General features: G+C 42.1%; 1 protein-coding gene across 2 annotated transcripts; it reads right to left on the bottom strand.

Moving 5' to 3' along the window:
* Positions 1-2,800: 2,800 nt before the first annotated feature.
* C10H12orf73 (chromosome 10 C12orf73 homolog) lies at positions 2,801-9,372 on the bottom strand. Of its 2 annotated transcripts, none has more exons than XM_003269942.2 (3): positions 9,222-9,372; positions 8,705-8,822; positions 2,801-3,684 (listed from the first exon to the last, which is right to left on the bottom strand). In XM_003269942.2, the coding sequence occupies exons 2-3, from the start codon at positions 8,810-8,812 to the stop codon at positions 3,577-3,579; spliced, it is 216 nt and encodes a 71-aa protein (XP_003269990.1). In that variant the 5' UTR covers positions 8,813-8,822; positions 9,222-9,372; the 3' UTR covers positions 2,801-3,576. The 2 variants fall into 2 exon arrangements, with proteins under 2 accessions (XP_003269990.1, XP_003269989.1); XM_003269941.4 differs by having other exon boundaries at positions 9,151-9,297.
* Between the last annotated feature and the right edge of the window lie 6,369 nt (positions 9,373-15,741).

Consider the following 15,741-nt stretch of genomic DNA (forward strand, 5'->3'; position numbering starts at 1 on the left):
CTTGCAGAAAACTACCTAATACTTTGCTTAAATTTTTTTTTTTAATCATGTGTCTTGGGTTCTTTTTCTTAGAAAAGTGACTCAGGCTTATGACTTTTTTTTTTTTTTTTTTTTGAGACCGAGTCTTGCTTTTGCCCAGGCTGGAGTGCAGTGGCACGATCTCTGCTCACTGCAACCTCCGCCTTCTGGGTTCAAGCAATTCTGTGCCTCAGCCTCCCGAGTAGCTGGGATTACAGGTGCCCGCCACCACGCCCGGCTAATTTTTTGTATTTTTAGTAGAGACAAGGTTTCACCATCTTGGCCAGGCTGGTCTTTGAACTCCTGACCTCATGATCTGCCCACCTCCGCCTCCCAAGAAAAGATAACAAAATCAAAGGTTGAGCCAGTCATGGTGACACACACCTGTGGTCCCAGCTCCTGAGGAAGCTGAGGCAGGAGGATTATATGAACTCAGGAGCTTGAGACTGTTGAAAAACCAAAGAGTTTAAAACGTCTCCCACAGGGAGAAGAGAGAATTTCCTCAAAGATTTCCAAATATATGTAGATACTCCCCCTTTCATAGGGTGGAGCTTAATCTTCCTCTCCTTTTTGAATGTGGGCTAGATTAAGTGACTCCTAAGGAACAGAGTATGGAAAGGGAAAAGGTAACTTTGCAGTGGAGAAACCTGGCAGACTTAACCAAGTGATCAATGTTAATATCACCAGTGATGTGTACCCCCGATAGGATGTGAAGTGTACTGCTGTGGTTTCCAAAAACCTGTAATCTCAATCTAATGAGAAAAACAGACATATTTAGAATATGTGAACAGTATTCTTCAAAATTTCCAGAAAATTTTCCTCAGAAAAACGCTGAGAAGTAATCATGAATGGCAGAAGACTTAAAGATACATGACAACTATTAATAAATGCAACATGGTACCGTGGAAACAAAAGGATGTTAAATGGAAAAACTGGTGAAATCTAAAGTCCAGAGTCAAGAGTACAGTTGAGAGTATTGTGCCAATATTGGGTTTTTTTGTTTTGAGATGGTGTCACTGTCTCCCAGGCTGGAGTGCAGTGGTACGATCTTGGCTCACTGCAACCTCCACCTGGATTCAAGCAATTCTCCTGCCTCAGCTTCCTGAGTAGCTGGGATTATAGGCACCCGCCACCACGCCTGGCTAATTTTTGTATTTTTAGTAGAGATGGGGTTTCACCATGTTGGCCAGGCTGGTCTTGAACTTGACCTCAAATGATCTGCCCACCTCGGCCTCCCAAAATGTTGGGATTACAGGCATGAGACAACATGCCCGGCCCCAATACTGGTTTCTTAACTGACATATCATGGTAGCTTAAGATGACAACATTCATAGAAACAGCATGGGGTATATGGGAACTCTACTAGATTGTGGTTTTTCTGTAAATCTAAACTTAAAAAAAAAAAAGCTATCTTTGAAAAAAATCACCCATAATCCTACCAGAGAGAACTATCGGCATTGAGTGAAAATCCGCATTGACCTATATTTTGAAATGTACTCTTGTTTATGAAACAATTTTTAATTTCACTAGTCTGTTACAGCCAACTGAAATGGTAGTCTTAAGTTTTTGTTGTTTTTACTGTGGGCTAGAGAGAGATGTCTTCGCTGTATATTTAAGGATCATGTGTGTATTAGAAAATTTTGCACAACTTAATTTATGTGCTACAAAGTTTCATTAGAGACTTTACAGTTTTTCTGATGATCTAGCACTCCTCTATGGACTTCTTTTTCTGTTGATGTTTCCCCACCCCCTACCTTAAGGTATTTTTCTAGAATTAGTTTGCAATAATCATTACCAGCTTCCCTACTTGAGTGTACGTCTTCTGAAAACCACCCTGCTTTTCCCTTTGTGGTAGAATGGCAGCTCCATTACAGAAACATGCTATAATTAAGGTATATATAGCTTCCTTTTATGATACAGGCTTATATTAATTGCTACTTAAAATGTTTCCCATTTGGGGGCCACTATGCATTACTATTGTTAATACTGCTATGATATACTCGTAGAAATCAAAGCCATCAGATCACATTGAATTAGTGATATCTGACACTTTTGCTCCTCAGAATCCTACAATTTCTAAATTTCTGTTGTTCCTAGCAGGAAAGCATCATACTCCTTCAGTTTTTGATAAGCAGCTCAATCATACCTGTCTTGCATAAAAACTGTTTAACTGGCCTAATTACCAAACAGTTTGCAACTGGTCTATCTTGGCCTTTTAAGTTAAAAAACATCATTATTAGGGGATAATATAGTACTGCTTTTAATTTTTAGTGCATATATGTTACAGATTTGGTTCTCCAAGAAACACTGAGGTGCAGTTTAGCAGGGGGTCTATGAAGGCACACCCTTCGATCAACACCTGAGAAAGGAAACGGGGCTGAGCAGAGGGATAAGTTGAGTTGCAACGCAGATCCAAAGACAGTGTCCATAAACCCCATAGGGAGTTGTGGTGGGCCCATCAGAGTTGCCCACCACTCGTGTGCTGAAGTGGCCAGGCCTTTCTACTCTCACCTCCAACAGTTATTGGATTTGGGCCCCTTCAGGAGGCATGGCTTTGAGCAAGGCCACTGTAGCCGAGGCAATCCTTCTAGAAGCTCACCATTGAAAGCTGCCAGCATGCTTGATGCTAGGGCAAGAAGCCTTCCTTAGGGAGTCAGGATGGCGCATTTCCATGACCACTACAATGTATATTTTTCACAACGGGGATCAACTTCAAAACAGGAAGAAAATATATCTTACTGGAAGTCACTTAGAACCAGCACTTAATGAAATAAAGATGGCATTTTTACCCAAGGTAAATTTTTACTTTAATAACCATAAAACTGATTTTTCATCTTCATGAAGTCATTGTCTTACAGGAGACTCGGATTCAAATCATGACTTTCCCTCAGTAGCCAGACCACTTACTCTGTACCTGTAAAAGGAAGGTATGCAGTGCTTCTAAAGCATGCACTGCATCCATTCATTCATGTGGTCCACTGAGTGACGGTCTGTCCTCCCCTTAAGCAAAAACTGGCTCTAAGGGACAGGTCTTTTCTTCACACAAAAGGTAAGCAATGCCCCCAGCCTTTCATTCTAGAAAGTGATGAGGTGATGATTTTGTATCCACAAAATGCATTATCAAAGCTCACCACCTTGGTGTTCATTTACTAAAGTTAGCAGAGACCTAGAATTTGAAAATATCAGTTTAGCAATGAGAAATAACTCCACTTAGCAAATTCAATTAATGAAACTAGTTCATAGTTTTAAATAATTTCTTAATTTATATGAAATAAAGACAACCCATATAGTAGACTTACAAATATTCTATTTCGCATTATATTCAAGACTAAACATCTTCCAAACCATATTCATGAAATAGTTTGATGATATGTGCTTTGGCAGTTTTCAAGAAATATCAATCAAACCGTAATTAAATTTCAACGTATCGGCTAAACGTCCACTGAGCACCTCCTCTTGCAGTTAGCATTGGACTAAGTGCTTAAGGACAAGTAGTTTGATGCAATAAATTAAGAAATACATACTTAAGACATATTATTCACAGAGTTCTTGGCATAGTTATTTAAGTTCCTCCTGTTGAGAAACTTGAGGTTTGTGTTTTCTTTCTTTCAGTCCCAAAAGCTCTGTTTTGAGTTCTCCACGCTTTGGTGGAATTTCAGGTATTGTCTGCAAAAAAAAAAAAAAAAAAAAAAAAAAAACATAAATGTCTAACCCTTAATAAGGCTGTAATTCAATGTAACCTGGAAGACTTTAAAAAGTAAAAAATAACAAAAAGTTCCCTTGCTTGCTACTCAATGATAACTCTTTATTATGAGAAGCTCTGGTTGATCTAAGTCCCTTTCTAACCCTGTGTTTATATGAGTCTATCATCCTGGCAAAGTCTTCAGCATTACGTACTGCAAGACTCACAGAGGATAGCTGGCATCAGAATCGACAGGTTCACAGCTTTGAATAAAACTTTCCATATTTGGAAATTCATTCCTGCACCATCTACTGACTCTCTACCATGTTCCTGGCATAGAAAATAGGCGTTAGGAATTAATTTATTAATTCAAAAATATTAAGTGCCTATTACATGCAAAGCACAAAGCAGTATGCAAAAAAATACAAAATCCTTGCATTCCAGGAAGGTATTCACAGAGTTCTGCATCTATCACCACAATAAATTTTAGAACATTTTCATCACCCCAAAAAGAAACCCCATACTTACTAGCAGTCACTTTCATTGCCATACAACCCTCCCCCAAATAGCCATAGACAACTACTAGTCTTCTTTTTGTCTATATAGATTTGCCTATTCTGGATATTTTCTATAAATGGAATCATATAATATGTGGTCCTCTGTGTTCTTTCAGGTAGCATAATGTTTTCAAGATTCATCCATGTTGTAGCTTGTATCAGGATTTCATTTTTTATTACTGAATAATGCTCCATTGTATGGATATACCATCTATCCATTCATCAGCTAATAGGCATTTAGATTTTCCACCTTTTGGATATTATGAATAATACTGCTCTGAACATTCATATACAAGTTTTTGTGTGGATATGTGTTTTCATGTCTATTGGGCATAAACCTAAAAGTGGAATTGGTGGGTCATATGGAAACTCTTATGTTTAACTGCTTGAGGAACTACCAGGCTTTTCTGAAGCCACTGCACTATTTTATATTCCCATCAACAACGCGTGAGGCTTTCAATTTCTCCACATCCTTGACAACACTTGTTACTTTCTGTTTTACTACGGCCATTGTAGTGGGTATGAAGTGGTATTTCACTGTGGTTTTGATTTGCCTTTCTCTGGTGGCTAATGATGCTGAGCATCTTTCTGTGTGCTTACTGGTGTTCAGAAGATGACTTCTGAACAAAGATATGGAGGAGGATGAGGGAGCCAGCCATGCAGTTACCTAGGAGCATTTCAGGCAGATGGAACCACAAGTGCAGAGGACCTAAGGCAGGAGTGTGGCTTCAGATTCAAGAAGAAGCAAGGTTGTCAGTATAGCTGGTACAAAGTATTCATAGAGCGGTTAAGAGGAGACAAGGGCAGAGGAAAAAGCGAGTGAGGAGATAAAGTCTCCAGTGTTTTTCACTCTGAAATGGGAAGACACTGGAGAGTTCTGAGAAGAATGGCATGTCCTCACTCAAGTGTACAGAGATGACAATGGCAGCTTTGCTGAGAACAGACCACAGGAGAGCAAGAGTCGAAGGCAGAAGACAGGTCAGGAAGCTATTACAATAACAGGTGAAAGTGACTGACAGTGGATTGAATTGGGTAGTAGCATCAGAGGTGGTGAGAAGCAGGCAGCATCTGGATGTACCTTTCAAGTTAATCCAATGGGATCTGCTGATATGTACAGCATGAGAGAGGAATTAAGGACGACTCCTAGCTTTCAACCTGAACTACAACAGAGTCATCTCCTTTGCTATTCAGATGAGCTGAGCCGGACAACTAAAAGCACCTGTAGCAGTTCTCCCCAACACAGCACTGAGCACAAGCCTAGGCAGTCATCATGGTCTCCTCTGCTCGACTCTGCCCAGACCTTCCAGTTCTCAGACTGAAAGACTTGTGATCCAGTTTTGTTACAAAGAACAAAGTGGTTGACAACAGTGACAATAATTGCTGGAGCAAAACCAAAAGACATAGGTAAAGAACACATAAATGTTAATAAAGCACACTGCTTTCAACACACAGCCAGCCACCTGGGCCTTCAAGTTCCTACAGAGATACCCCATTGCCAATGTCACCACCCAATCAAACTGAGGTGGGCTTAGACCCTTCAATATGGCCCTTCTAAAGACTGTGGCTTCATTCTATCTCCTCCCGAGGTACAGGTAGCTGCTGTAACAACCCTTGCACATTCCCAATTATAACAAACTGGGTGAATCAAAGGTCAACTTCCCAGGGTCAAATCCCAGGCAATCCTTCTTTTGCAAGCCCTGCCTGATGTCTATTCCTGCACAAGCTATAGACTAAACTGCATTACTGTGGAAGGTTCTTGTCACTTTGTCTCCACTAGGTATCCCTGATGCTCAATAGAACCCTTTTTAAAAGAGAAGCACTCTGAAGTTGTAAGAAAGAGCTCTTGCAGCATTGTTTGTACAAAAACTACATACTACCTAAATGTCAATAAGGGATTGATCAAATAATATGTCACAGCTATATTATGAAATACTATGCAATAGTTAAAAAGATTTAATATACACAAATGTCTATTTATGTAGATATTAACCAAAACAAGGAAGTTGCAGAGAAATGAGTACATGAACTACTATTCACATGAAGGAAAAACACTCCACAAACTGTGTGTGTGCACATGCGTGCACAGGTGCATTTGTCCATTTTGCATTGCCTGAGGCTGGGTAATTTATAAAGAAAAGAGGTTTATTTGGCTCATGGTTCTGCAGGCTGTACAAGCATGGCACCAGCATCAGTCCAGCTTCTGGTGAGGCCTCAGAAAGCTTTAACTCATGGCAGAAGGCAAAGTGGGAGCAGGTGTAACACATGGCAAGAGAGTAAGTGAGAGAGAGAGCCAGGCTCTTTTAAACAACCAGCTCTCATGAACTAATAAAGTGAGAACTCACTCATCACCACAGGGAGGGCACCAAGCCATTCATGAGGGATTCGTCCCCATGACCCAAACACCTCCCACCAGGTACTACTTCCAACATTGGGGATCACATTTTGGCGTGAAATTTGGAGGGGACAAATATCCAACCCATATCAGTGGGCATTCAACAACAGTGAGAAGTAGCGAAGGATATTCACCAGACAAGAACAGTAGTTACGTGTAGGGAGCAGACAGGAGAAAAGAGGTCATAAGAGGGGGGATTTTCACTTTTTACTCTACATACTTGAACTCAATTTGAATGTTTTACAAGAGTACTGGATTATTTTATGAACAGAAGCAAAAAAGAGACATACCAAACAGAAAGCTTGGGCTTCAGATCCTCAAATCATCTCATTAAGCTATGTGACTTTGAGAAATCAACTTCACTCTTCTGAACCTGTTTCTCATCTGAAAACAGGAATAACACCTTCAAAATTGTAGTGACAATTAACTGATGTAAAAATACAAATGGGCCAGGCACGGTGGCTCACGCCTGTAACCCCAGCACTTTGGGAGGCAGAGGTGGGCGGATCACTTGAGGCCAGGAGTTCAAGACCAGCCTGGCCAACACAGTGAAACACCATCTCTACTAAAAAATAAAAAAATTAGCCACCCTTGGTGGTGTATGCCTGTAATCCCAGCTACTCAGGAGGCTGAGGCATGAGATTTGCTTGAACCCGGAAGGCAGAAGTTGCAGTGAGCTCAGATTGTGCCACTGCACTCCAGCCTGGGTGACAGAGTGAGACTCTGTCTCAAAAAATAAAAATAAAACATAAGTGCAAATACAAATGGAGCCAGGCACAGCGGCTCACACCTGTAATCCCAACACTTTCAGAGGCCAAGGTGGGAGGACTGCTTGAAGCCAGGAGTTGGAGACCAGCCTGAGCAACATTTTGAGACCTTGTCTCTACAAAAAATTTAAAAATTAGCCAGGTGTGATGGTGCACAGTTGTCATCCCAGCTACTTAGGAGGCTGAGGCAGGTGGATTGATTGAGCCCAGAAATGTGAGGCTGCGGTGAGCTGATTACACCACTGCACTCCAACCTAGGCAACAGAATGAGACCTGTCTCTAATTTTTAATTATTTTTCAATAAAAATTTCTAAAAAAAAGAAACACTAATGATTGACTCTCTAAAAGTGTTACCTGTCCAGGCAGAGTCCAAACAGAAATGACTGCTCCCAACACTGTGCTCCAAACCACTATTCACACCTATAGCATAACAGCACATTCTTGTAATTATTTGCACGCCATACTTTCTCATCTCCACCTCCCCAAGACTCTAATTCCTGAAAAGAACCTTTAATTCCAGTTCCTAATGAATGCTTATTAAAATTAATTTAAATTTCTCCCTCCTTTGAATGCCTATATTCACTCATCCTTCATTCAACAAATACTTATTGAGTGTCTGCTACATTCCAAGCAGTTGAGATACAAGAGTGAACCAGACAGACACAGTCTGGAGCTTGCATTCTACTGAAGCAAACTGACAAAGAACAAATAAATAGACAAAGAACTGCAGACAAGTGCTCTATGGAAACAAAGGATGAGACAGAATCACAGAGGAGGAATTCTTTGGGAGCTAGCCCAAGGACCCTCATTGCTGGAGGAAAGACTTGAGCTAAGACTTGAAGTTTTGAAGAAGGAAACCAAGCCAAGTTGTTGGGGGGGGTGAGGGGGGGTGGGGGGAGGAGGACATGCCAAGGATAGTAAAAAGAATGGCCTCGAAATGGGGACAGGTTTGATGAGTTGGAGAAACAGCAAGGAAGCAGGCGTGAATGTTAACAGGGGAAGAACTGGTAAAATGGTAGCAGATAGGCCACAGGTAGGCAGCGGCCACACTGTGTAAGACCTCACAGGCCATGCATTGCCCTAAATGCAATGGGATGCCATCCAAAGGTTTTGGGCCGAGGGCAAATGTGATCCTAATTTCGTTCAAGATCACTTTTGCGGCCACGAGGGGAATGGAGTGGTCCAGGAGCATTTGCATTGCTATAAAGGAATGCTTAAGGCTGGGTAATTTACAAAGAAATGAGATGTATTTGGCTCAAAAATAAACTATGAGCCCTCCTGCACTCACCAGGTCCGGTCGGTAGTACCTGTGCACCACTTCCGCCCCTGCGCACATGGCCAGGAGACTGGCTGCGAACATTTTCAGGTAAGTGGACATGGGCACGCCCGCGGGCATCGTCGGCAGGCTGGACAGGGAAGGAAGGGACAGTGTCAGAAGTTCCAGCTCACGACTACACCGCGCCAGGGCTGAGGCGCTCCAGCCAGCGCTGGACACGAGACACACGGCGGCGGGGGTGCAGGAGGTGCGCGGTCATGAACCCTGGGTTCTCGCCCAACCCCACGCCTCGGTTTCCTCCTTTACGAGCTGAGGGCACTGAGAGGACGAATGCCCTCCAGGCGGAGGCCCAGCCCCAATCGTTTATCAGTGAGGGGCGCCGGCCTGCGGCATTAAAGGGAGCTCTTGATCAGCAAGCGGAAAACCGACACCAGGTGGTTTCCCCGCGCCCCTTCTACCTCTAGGAGGAGAGGAACTGTGGACTTCGCTCCTCTTTGCCTCTACACACGCGCCCTACTAGAGACTGTACCGGGAACTGCACGGGTGCTGGGCAACAGGTCTAAGGGCGGACGGAGCGGACGGCGAGCGGTCCGGACCCAAAATACAGGGACCTGGAGCCGCACCGGACAGGAAAGCGGGAGCGCTGCCGGCGCAGGCACGTGACGCAGGCGGAGGTGGGACGCTGGGAGAAAGCCAGTGACTTTTTTTTTAAACCAATTCCCACACTTTCTCAGCCCCAGGCTCCCAGCAGCTCCATCACTCTCCCTATAGTTAAATTCTCCTGGCAGATGTGGAGTCTAAGGCCAGGCCGTGGGCTATTATTACATCGTTTGCTCTTTCGTGCACACAAAGGAAACTGCACGCCTTTACCACTTTTTTAGGAGGGGTGGAGTCACACATTGAGCATTTGCGTGCTTTTACGGGAGGTCACCCTCCTGTGACCTCTTGAGAGTGAAGTTAAAGGCACTCACTGTCCCTGTGTCTGGCGTCTTTTGATACCCGAAATGGAGCCACATCCAGACAGCTGTGGCCTTATGACCTGGTGCTACTGGGAAAGGGGAAATTTGAAATCGACATAACTTAATCCAGGCATTTTTCGATTGTTTTGATTATTGGTTGATTTTTAAGTAAAAGATTAGTGCAAGGGCCCGGGGCGGTGGCTTACACCTGTAATCCCAGCACTTTGGGAGGCCAAGGCGGGCGGATCACTTGAGGCCTGAAGTTTGAGACCAGCCTGGCCAACACGGCAAGATGGCAAGACCCCATCTCTACTAAAAAATATATATATATACATATATATTTTTTAATATATATACATATATACACACAAAATTTAGCAGGGCGTGGTGGCAGATGCCTATAATCCCAGCTACTCAGGAGGCTGAGGCGGGGGAATCGCTTGAACCCAGGAGATGGAGGTTGCAGTGAGCTGAGATCGCGCCATTGCACTCCAGCCTGGGCAACAGAGCACGACTCCGTCTCAAAAAAAAAAAAAAAAAAGTGCAAGGCTAAGTTCCGAAGGATTAAAGTTGTATGTATGACAAATCACAATACTCATATTTTTAAAGAGCTTTATGGAGGTATATTTGGCATACAATAAACTGCACATATTTAAAGTATACAATATGTTTGACATATGTGAGACCATTACCACAATCAAGATAATGAACATACCCAAGACCCTCAAAAGTTTCTTAGTGCTTCTTTCTACTCCCTTCCTCCTCCATGGCCTCATTTCCCTGGGTAATCGCAGATCTGCTTTCTGTCACTATAAGTTAGTTTGCATTTTCTGGAATGTTACATAAATAGAATTATACAGTATGTGCTATTTTTTGTGTTGCTTATTTCATGCAGCTCAGTTATTTTGAGATTCATCCATGTTGTTGCATGTCTTAGTAGTTCACTCCTTATTATTGCTAGGTGGGTTTAGACTACAATTGGTTTATCTATTCACTTACTGGTGAACATTTTGGTTGTTTCTAGTTGTTGGTGTGTAAATAAATAAAATTTAAAGGATGTTGGAACCTAAAAAAAACACTGTAAGCCTTGAGAGAGATGTGACTAATCTGAGTCACATACAGTTACAACTTCTGTTCTCAGATTATATATTAACTCACTTTCTTTTCTTGTTCTATACAATGACTAGAGAAAATTAAATGCCAGTGACAAAAACCTCCTGCCTTCTTAATGACCCTTGATTAATTTGCCCTTTATTGTCCTGCTTTGCTGAGACCAGGTAACAGAAAACCCATGAGCATTACACCCTCTGTAAAAAGTGTTAAATGCACGCTTTCCCAAAAAGAAACACTGCATATAACCAACCAAATTGCTGTAACTTTGTGCCAATCTTGTATGAAAAGTATTGCAATCCTGCTAAAAACTCCTGTCTCTGCCATACAAATGAAATCTTAACTTTCTTACTTCAGAATGCTGACTCCATTCCTTTGGAGCTGGTGTTTCCAGGTGGTCCATTCTTACTCTTCGTGCTTGAATAAACCCTCTTTAAGTTAGATTCTGACCTTTTTGGTTATTTTAGGTTGACATTGGTTGATAGATATAAAGCTACTATCACCAGTAAAGTAGATGAGAAAGACTGGTATAGAAGTCTTTCTGAGAACATGGGCTTCCATTTTTATTAGGTACATCTCTAGAAGAATTACTAGAGCATATGGAAGGTGTATATTTAACTTTTTAAGAAATTGCCAGGCCGAGTGCGGTGGCTCATGCCTAAAATCCTAGCATTTTGGGAGGCCGAAGCAGGCGGATTGTCTGAGCTCAGGAGTTTGAGACCAGCCTGGGCAACACGGTAAAACCCTATCTCTACTAAAATACAAAAATTGGCCAGGTGTGATGGTGTGCGCCTGTAGTCCCAGCTACTCAGGAGGCTGAGGCAGGAGAATTGCTTGAACCCAGGAGGTGGAGGTTGCAGTGAGCTGAGATCGTGCCACTGTACTCCAGCCTGGGTGACAGAGCAAGAGTCCATCTCAAAAAATAATATTATTTAACTTTTTTAAAAAAGAAATTGCCAAATGAATTTCCAAAGCAGCTATATAAATTTATTATTTATTTTTACTTTTTATTTTATTTTTTTGAGACGGAGTCTTGCTCTGTCACCAGGCTGGAGTGCAGTGGCACAATCTTGACTCAATGCACCCTCCACCTCCCAAATAGCTGAGATTACAGGCACACGCCACCATGCCCAGCTAATTTTTTTTGTATTTTTAGTAGAGATGGGGTTTCACCATGTTGTCCAGGCTGGTCACGAATTCCTGACCACAAGTGATCTGCCTACCTCAGCCTCCCAAAGTGCTGGGATTATAGGCGTGAGCCACCGTTCTGGGCCTAATACTGTATTTTTACTGTACCTGTCCTATGTTTAGATACATACTTACCATTGTGTTACAATTGCCTACAGTATTCACTATAGTAACATGCTGAACAGGTTTGTAGCCTAGGAACCACAGGCCATACAATATAGCCTAGGTATACAGTAGGCTGTACCATCTAGATTTGTGGAAGTACACTCTATAATATTCTCACAATGAAAAAATCACCTAGTGACATTTCTCAGAATATATCCCTTTTGTTAAATGACAAATGACCATATTTTCTTGTGCTTCTATTTTCTTTGGTGATGTATCTGTTCAAATCTTTTGCCCATTTTTAAAACTGAGTTGTTTTCTTATGGGTTTTGAGCGTTCTTTTATATGTTCTGGACACAAGTCCTTTATCAGATATGATCTGCAAATATTTTCTCCCAGTTTATTGCTTTTCATTAATTTTTTGAGAGAAGTTTTTAATTTTAATAAAGTATAATTTATCAATTTTCCCTTTTGTATTATATTTTAAAAATATAACCCAGGGTCATAAATATTGTCTTCTATATTTTCTTCTAGAAATTTTACAGCTTTGGGTTTTACATTTAAGTCCATGATCCATTTTGGTTTTTTGTATGGTGTGAGGCAGAAGGCGGGACTTGACTCCCAAGGTGGAGCTTGGACACAGGACCAGATTGAGGACCAGCTAAAACAGGGAAGAGGTGGAAGCTCTTCTCCATAAAACACACCAACTAATGTGCCATGTCAGTTTAGCTTTGCCATGGCAACACCCAGATGCTACCACTCCTTTCCATGGTAATGACCCACTGACCCAAAAGTTACCTCCCTTTTTCTAGAAATTTCTGCATACTCAGCCCCTTGATTTGCATATAATTAGAAGTGGGTATAAATATGACTGCAGAACTGCCTCTGAGCTGCTACTCTGAGCACACTGCCTATGGGGCAGCCTTGCTCTGCAGGAGCAGTCTTGGAGTTGTAACACTGCTGCCTCAATAAAACTATTTTCAGCTCACTCTTGATTGATTTATCTCCTGGGTGAAGCCAAGAACACTCCTGGGCTAAGGGCTTGCCTGCCCTGCGTCATGGGTACAACTTTGTTTTGTTTTTGCATATAGATATCTGAACTGCCTTTGAAGCTTAGTTGAAAATCAGTTCATCACTTGTCCATGTATGTATGTGTCTATTCTGGACTCTATTCTATTTAACTCTCTTGATGCCAATACTACACTGTCTTTTTTTTTTTTTTTTTTTTTTTTTTTTTTTTGAGACAGGGAATCATTGTGTTGCCCAGGCTAGAGTGCAGTGGAATGATCTCAGCTCACTGCAACCTCCACCTCCTGGGTTCAAGCGATTCTCCCATCCAGCCTCCTGAGTAGCTGGGACTACAGGCATGTGCCACCACGTCTGGCTAATTTTTGTATTTTTTTAGCAGAGACGGGGTTTCACCATGTTGGCCAGGCTGTTCTCGAACTTCTGGCCTTGGGTGATCTGCCCGCCTCGGCCTCCCAAAGTGCTGGGGTTACAGGCATGAGCCACTGCGCCTGGCCGACACTGTCTTGATTACTGTAGCCTTATAATAATTCTTAAGTCAGGCAGTATTAGCTCTCCTAGCTTTGGTTATTCTAGATCTTGTATTTCCATATAAATTTTAGAATCATTTTGTCAATTTCTACCCAAAACGCTTACCTGGATTTTGGTTAGCATTATATTGAATCTTCAAACATCTTCACAATATTTGGTCTTCTGATCCATGAATACAACATATCCGTGTACTTATTTAGTTCTTACCCAATTTCTTCCAACAATGCTTTTCACTTTTTATGATACAAGTCTTGAATCTTTTGTCAGCTCTATACTTAAATATTTCATATTTTTGATGCTATTGTGAATGGTATTTTTTCTAATTGTTTGTTGTTAGTACATAAACTACAATTGATTTTTCCTATATTGATATTTTATCTTGCGACCTTGTGAATCTCACTTATTAGTTGTACTAGGTTTTTTGTAGGTTCCACAGGATTTTTTACATAAACCAGCACCAGAGCAATGAATAAAGACAAGTTTTTTGTTTTTTTTTTTTTTTAGAGATGTCATTTATCAATCTTGAGGAAGTTTACAAGGAAGTTCCCAGTTCTGTTTCTAGATTGCTAAAAGCTCTGGTGGGCCAGGTTCACAAGCAGAAAAAGTTGTCTTCCAGACTCAGATGCAGGATGTTGAGAGAGAGACACTGATGGGATAAAAGACAGTTTGCTGCAACTGCTTCACAATTTTCAGGTTCAGTGTCCTCACCAACAACTCCTCCCATATGCTTTGTTTTTTTGTTTTTTTTGTTGTTTGTTTGTTTGTTTTGAGACAGAGTCTCACTCTGTAGCCCAGGCTGGAGGGCAGTGGTTCGATCTCAGCTCACTGCAACCTCTGCCTCTCGGGTTCAAGCGATTCTCCCACCTCAGCCTCCCGAGTAGCTGGGACTACAGGTGGCAGAGATGGGGTTTCAACATGTTGGCCAGGTGGGTCTCCAACTCCTGACCTCAGGTGATCCACCCGCCTCGGCCTCCCAAAGTGCTGGGATTACAAGCATGAGCCACCACGCCCGGCCTCCTCCCATAAACTTTCTTTTGCCATGCAAGATTGAGCAGAGGACCCTGGTCTCTTGAGGTTATGAATGGAGCTGGCAGGACCCAGAAGCACAGCAACCCACAGTGAGGGAAGCCCTTGCTGCCAAGGGTAATTCCCCGAGTGCAGACATCCTGAGAAAAGTTTACTCTCTTCACACACACTTTCAGTCACCAGAATTCTCTCCCTGAAATAACGGAGGCAAGCCACCTGCTGTAAGACTTTTCTAGACGATGGTCCTGAGCCACTGACAAAATCAGAGAGGATGGGCTTTTTTCATTCACTCAACATATATTCATTGAATATTTACCATGTGCCAGGTTCTGAGTAGTGTCTACTAATGGACAGGGTATTCATAAAAGTTCTGTACTGTTTTAAAAGTTTCACTTAAACTTTAAAGAGCTGATATATTACAAAAATCTTTCTGTATTTACTCGCGATAGCCTGGATCCTAGAATGAAGAAAATACACGGAGCACAGAGCCACAGCCATCTATCTCCCAGCTCACAGATCACGTGAGAAATAAACTTCTGTGGCTGTAAACCACTGACGGTTTGGAGTTACCTGTTACTATATGAATAAACTCAGGAAAGCCAACAAATACAGCAGCCATGTTTTTCATCATCCTGCAAACTAGAAAAACCCAAAAGCCTATTCCATTAAGAGTTCCTTAAAGTACAAACACCAGTGACAGAAATTGAGAACTAATGAAACAAAAGCCAGCTGCAAGAACCACTGAGACACAAAAGAGGGGTTAGTCTGTAAGATTACGAACCACTGAGATTTAAAAGAGGGGTTAGTCTGTAAGGTTATGGGAGGTGATGCTCAAATGGGATCTCGACGTCTCGTAGACGTCAAACGCTAATATTCTCATATATCCAAAGTAACGCAGAGAGCGGTTTATGTAGAGCTTTACATTTTACATAGCAGCTTTACATTCACCCTCATTTCACAGACAAGGAAACTGAGGCCCAAGATGGCACAGCAGCCTCGACGCCCAGGTTTTCCACTTCCAAAGTCCCTCCGTCACATCTCATTACCTGATAATGCAACACAGTCTTTAATCGGGGCGAATTTCGGGGTGGAAAGGACTAAATA

Source organism: Nomascus leucogenys, chromosome 10 (genome assembly GCF_006542625.1).
Source record: "Nomascus leucogenys isolate Asia chromosome 10, Asia_NLE_v1, whole genome shotgun sequence".
Lineage (NCBI taxonomy): Eukaryota > Metazoa > Chordata > Mammalia > Primates > Hylobatidae > Nomascus > Nomascus leucogenys.

Coding starts and splice junctions, on each gene's coding strand:
- C10H12orf73 (XM_003269942.2), bottom strand. CDS start 8,812: ATGCCCGCGGGCGTGCCCATGTCCACTTACCTGAAAATGTTCGCAGCC. Junction 3,685..8,704: donor GGTACTACCGACCGGACCTG/GTGAGTGCAGGA, acceptor TTTTTTTTGCAG/ACAATACCTGAAATTCCACC.